General features: G+C 43.8%; 1 protein-coding gene across 1 annotated transcript in view; it reads right to left on the minus strand.

The window, feature by feature from the left end:
* The window catches only part of Itgb8 (integrin subunit beta 8), an 80,097-nt gene extending 74,743 nt beyond the window's left edge, over nt 1-5,354 (minus strand). Inside the window, exon 1 of the mRNA XM_028880933.2 lies at nt 4,258-5,354. Coding sequence (XP_028736766.1) covers nt 4,258-4,384 — 127 coding nt within the window. The 5' untranslated portion in view covers nt 4,385-5,354. The remainder of the gene's footprint in view (nt 1-4,257) is intronic.
* Nucleotides 5,355-6,000: the final 646 nt, after the last annotated feature.

Genomic DNA, 6,000 nt, shown 5'->3' on the forward strand with positions numbered 1-6,000 from the left:
AGAGAGAAGGACAACAAAATCATGTATAATATAACACAAGGTACTAAGGACTATGAAAGTAAAATATGCAGAATGCAGGATTAGACAGAGTCCAAAGGAAACACAGAGACATCCTCTCTGATAGGATGATGTTTGCTAGACACTGAGAAGAAATGGGGTGAGAAAGAAGTAATACAGCTCAGGCAGGAGCATTTCAATGACAGGGCATAGAGCAAGGGAGTAGGACCATGCCTTGTACCTCCACAGACAGCGAGGATCAGTATTTCTAGAACCAAATCAGAGAGGAACAGACAGGTCCAGTGTTATAGCTCTTATAAAGTCTAAAACTAAAACTTGGCCTTGAATTCAAGATAGATGACAACTATGTAGAGTTCCAAGTAGAGGAGTGACAAGAGCTGATGTGCATCTTTACAATAGAGGTGTGGTGGTGGACTGTGCAATGTGACAGAAACAGACAATCAAGGATGCTATGAAGTGTTAGTTTGAACTATCTGTGAAAGGGGCAAGTTTAGGGGAGAAAACTAGGCATTTGGTTTTAAATATATAGGGATCAATTTTTGTCTTTAGACACACAATAGGGATGTTGAATAGGCAGTTTGATGTCTCCTCTGGAAAGCCAAAAAGAGGACAAGACTGGAAATAGACATCTGGGTGGTGTCATCATAGAAACACAATATAAAACCCCAAAGCTGAATTAATTCACTTCTTAGGGTCTCTGTATTGATAAGAGAAAAGAGGACAAAATTCTGGAGCTACTGCTGCTATTGAAGTTCATGGATGAACAAGAATCAAAATCAGAGATGGAGAAAGAGGTTAAACCAGATCATAGGTCTAAGAAACTAACTTGTGTGTAGACACTGTCAACTTCTTAACTGATGATAGGTCTAGCAGGGTGATAACTAAGGATTGGATAACAGATTTGACAACTGGGCAGCTATCACATCTTAGCTGAGCAGAACCGTAACATGATGAATAAAGCCTTCCCACAAGGGCTCAATATGATTAGATGAAGCATTGGAGGAAACAAGCATGGCAACTCTTTCAACAGAAGAGACATTTTTGAAATCATATCAGCTACTTGTTTTCACATGTAAGGCCATCATAGATGACTTTAAAATAGACCCCAAAGTGTCTCTGTTGCCTAAAGATAGAGTTAATATAGACACATTTTATGGAAGTGACATAGAAGATTGGACTTTATCCAAATGAAGCTTTGGTTCCCTTAAATAGCTTTTTGTTCCAAATTAGCTGAAGAATTTTAGGGGCTAATGAGATAATTCGATGGTTAACATGCTTGCATGGCAGGTGTTTAGGTCCCCAGAAGCCCACACACAAATGTCCAGTTGGCATATTGACCTGCTTGTAATTCCAGTCTTGGAAGATGGAGAAAGAATCCCCAGAAACAAGCTGTCTAGCAAGACTAGCCATATCTGAATTCCTGGTTTGACTGAGAGACCCTGCTTGAATGAATAAGGTGAAAGAGCTATTTAGGATAGTTCTGACGTCAATATCCCGCTTCCACATGCATGTGCACCCACATGCATTCCTACCCACACATATGTGCACCCCACATGTGCAAAAACAAGGCTGTGCATCTGTGCATATATGAGTGCATGTGCACACCCCCCCCCAATAAAACCTAGGGGAGGGGATATTCATAGACTACTTGATATGATTAAATCTCTTTGAGGGAAAGCCATACTACTGTCACAAAGCAATGCTCATTCTGTTGGTTGATTGTAATGGAAAAGAATAAAAACCTGATAGCTCAATAAACAGAAAATTAAATTTCATTGTAATAACAGTTACCACTTGTTGTAAAGAAATTGTGAGTTTTGAAATGTGTCATTTTTCTATTGCTATGTAATTGGGTAACAGATTTTTTAATCATTTAAAATTAGCAAATGTAGAAATAAAGTATTGCTATGTTAACTATTCAAATATTAACTAATTTTTGTATTTAATGGAAAACCATTAGTAACCAGTTTTTTAGTGTTGGTATTGAGTATTAAATGTTGGTATTAAATGTTTTTTAGTGTTGGTATTGAGTACTAATTGAAAACCATTAGTAACCAGTTTTTTAGTGTTGGTATTGGTATTAAAATGACTTTAATAGTCCCAATCCCCATTAATTTCTGTGAAAAAGTTAAAAGAAACTGAAGTAATGTTTCCTACACAAGAAATCTTTGCATCTCATTCATAACATGCTTCATCTTCTGTATTTAGCCTCCCTCAGCTCCTTCTGCTCCATTACTAAAAGTCCAGTGCATTTGTATAAAATTGTACTTTAAAAATTAAAGCCAAAGTCATATGTTTCTTGTGTAGCTTACAGTCTTCTCTTAGTATGGCTTTATTGCCCTCCACATTTTCTTGGTGTAAACTACTGGGCATGGGGAAAAGATTTCTTTTGTAACTGATACCTAAATTCCTATTCTGCTTTAAGCATTCAATTTGCACAGTAGAGACCTGTAATTTAAGACTTGTAGCTATATCACAAAGTACAGCTGTTTATACTGATCTCTAATTTGCTGAGTGGTACTGGCTGTAATTTAAATTTTTTTCATGTTTTTAACTACCATGCAAGTCAGTATATATCAGAAGCCTTTGTATATTGACAGAGGCTGGGGAAAGGATGCCTTGTTTTGATTTCAGATAAGCAGTCACTTTTCAGGTCAGCAGGTGCAAGGCAGCCCATTCATAATACTTACTTCAAATCAATAATAGTCATTGGATGGAAATATCTTGCTATTATACAGGAACCTGATTTATCTTTATAAGCACAATGAACTTCTAAAATCTCTATTAGCTAATGTTAAAGGTGAGACTTTCTTCAGAACAAAATATATTCTGTTGGCATAAATTTTGGTTGTTTTACTAGTGTGAATGTTTACTAACTTTCTTAGTAGTAAAAGAACACTTTACTACTTACTGGCATAGGATGGAATTATGCTCAGTGGAAACTCTGATGTGGCAAATGCATGTTCCATTTAAAAGACACTTGATAATGAGTGTGATTCTTTCCTTTGCATTAAGTTTCACTTATTTTGAAATAAATAAGTCTCAAAATAGCCACAAGATAAAAGTTGACTTTAATTTGTCCTGTTTCAGATAACTAGGCAAATCTCACACCCAAAACAAGTGTTAGCTGACTGTATATACAACAATTATAAGAAGTTACCTGAATTTTTCCATTATAAACTTTTACATATAAGCTTCAGTTTACTTCAGGCAGAAAGCCAGCACATCAATTCAAACAAAGTGCAGGAGAAAAATTTAGTTTTACAACAGAAGTGTGGCTATTAATTAAAACTCCTCTCAGGTTCAGAGACTATAGTAGTCTCTAATAAAATTAAAGGGATTAGTGACCAGAAGAGAAAAGTGGAAAAAAATTAAAGTATGGCAATGGTGACTCTATTCACAAAATAAATATTTGACCTCTATGGTAAATTTGATCTTTAGACTGCTAATTGTTATTATTGCTTATTTTGTTTCATGGGTCACTAAGAATACAATGCTATCATGCTGAAGTCCCAAACTCCTCCTCATGCACTATTTGACTAGAACTGTCTGTCCTTTGTGACTTAGGAAAGGCCGTTATCTTTATCTGTTTTACAGACAAGGACAGTAAGGTTTATGGAGAGATGACCTCTCCGTATCAGAGACTGAACTTAGGGAGGGATCAATTAGCCACAAACGTTTATCAACAACAGTGTTCTCCCCCACCCCACCCCCTCCAGTGGCTTAAAGCATGAATGGATACTTCTCAAGGGTATTTAATTCATTCAGGCTGAATGTTATAGTAGAAGAAACTTGTATGTTGTTATTTCATAGACCAAAAATGGAAGACTCCATCTCACTATTAATCATCTTAGCCACAGCCTTGATCCAAATGTCGTTAGTGAATTGTGCCCCTTGCCCCCCGTGAAAAGATGGGGAACACAGTCTCTACAGCGATATCTTCCGGAAATACTGGAACCCCAAAATTGGCTTCTGTAAATACAACAGTCTCTTTCCCAAACTTCAACTCAAGAACTACTTTCCCAGCACCATGGACTATTGTTGTCACTACAGGACAGTAATGCTTGGCACCTGGCTTTTCTATGGAGGACTTTACCACACACACACTCTCTCCTTAAGTCTCAGGACTGACCAGGACTGACATCTGGCACTTACCTGTCAGGGATGCCCAGGCCAGAAGCTCTCAATGCCAGCCCAAGACTTTGGGAAAAGGGAAGAAAACAAAGCAAAATAACTTACCGCTTTGGCCCAGTCCAAGAACAAGTGAAAACAGCCAGGCCGCCTGGAGAACCAAGGCAGGACCTCGCTGGCAGTTGTGCAGGCAGAGCAGTGCAGCAGTCAGAAAAGCCAGGGCCGAGTCGCACATAATGCAAAGCAGCCTGCCCTGCGCCCGCTGCCTGGCCGCTTTCCTGACGCGCGCTCGCGACTTGGGGGCGCACCTTGGGGCCCGCTGTCCGAAAATCCCTAGGATCTTTTCCACAGGCCGGTCTGACCCACCCAGGGGCTCCGAGTAGGCGATACAGGTACGCGGGCCTGAGCAGCTCTCTGCATCTCAGGGCCCCAGCGGCCCTCCCAGCTCCGCTCAGCGGGCCCCGCTGTCTCAACCAAAAGCACCTCCTCGGACAGCCGATGGCCCGCGGCGGCGAAGCGAGTGAGGGCTCCACAGTCCGCTCGGGACAAAGAAAAGAGCTTTTGTTTCTCTCCAGCGGATGGGGCTCTGCTGCATAAATCAGCTTAGCGAAGAGCCAAACACAATCAAACCCAAACAAAGCCCGAGGCTGGGGGGAAAACCACCCTAATGTAATTCACAGGGTGATGCTGCATTAGTGGGAGGGGACGGCTAGAAGGCCAAGGGGGTGGGAGGGGAGTCGCTGGCGCATCTGTCCGTGTGAGCTTCTTCCACAGGTGGGCAGGGAGGCCAACTCCACTTAGTCTCAGCTAGCCAAGGGCGTCAGCGTCCCGATTGGCGGGAGAGGAGGCTCGAGTGCCAGCAGCTGGGGGAACGGCTCCACGAGCACCCTAGAAGCCCGGGTCTGCGCCCGCAGGCACCCAGCAAGGCATCGTCGTTGATTAACTGGCTGGAAGGGGAGGTTCCACACTCCTTGCCGGGAGGGAGTTGCGTACCCTTGTCCTTTAGGACTCAGTCGGCTCAGGCGTCTGGTCACCCAGAACCCTGACAGCTGATGCTCCCTGGGCTGTACCAGGAGAGAATGAGAGGGAGGCGAGGCAGGGATGGGGTGCTCTAGTTCTGTGGGTCCCCCCCCAGAGGGGGGCTCCCAGCCTTCGGGTGGCTGGGTGTGCTCAGAGCTGAGAGTTGCTAGGAAACCGCCCCACGCTACAGTGCTCCTTGCTCTGGTAGCCAGCAAGCGCCGGAGCGGCCCAGGGCAGCAGCAGCAGCAGCCGCGCAGCAGAAGCAGCAACAGCTTCAGCGTGGGCGGGACATTGGTGAGGCATGAAGTCACTGCGGCCCACACTTGCTCTTTGTTTTGCTCACTCCAGCTCTTTTTCTCCCCCTCGAATCTGATAACTGCCATTCCCATCGTTCTCAAGAATTCCTAGTGCGTATCGCCGCAACAGGAATCGCACGCTGAGTTTTTTTTCCCCCTCATTCCCTGGAATCCTGAACCCCAACGCTCTCATAACGGGCGTAGTGGGAGACTTTGCTCAGCCCGAGTGGCAGCTGTGACCCCCAACATTTCATCCTCGTCCTGCATGCTTCTTTGTTCAGGAGTACTCACTGGTCTGCAGCTGCTGCATACAAAGTGGAGTTCAGGGGCCTCTCCCCACACCCGGTACTCTGCTCTTGGAGTAGCCTTAAGAGCTCGCCCTGTGTCTGATCCCAACTCTGTCAGGAGTCTCCCCTTGGAGAGTCAGACAAGACCTACTCTAGTGGCAGAGATAGATGTTTCACTGTTCCCTTTTGTGGACCCCCAGCCCTGAAAGGGACAGCTTCGCTTTTTCCCAGGGTCAATTGGCTCTTTG

This window comes from Peromyscus leucopus, chromosome 14, assembly GCF_004664715.2.
Source record: "Peromyscus leucopus breed LL Stock chromosome 14, UCI_PerLeu_2.1, whole genome shotgun sequence".
NCBI classification, from domain to species: Eukaryota; Metazoa; Chordata; class Mammalia; order Rodentia; family Cricetidae; genus Peromyscus; species Peromyscus leucopus.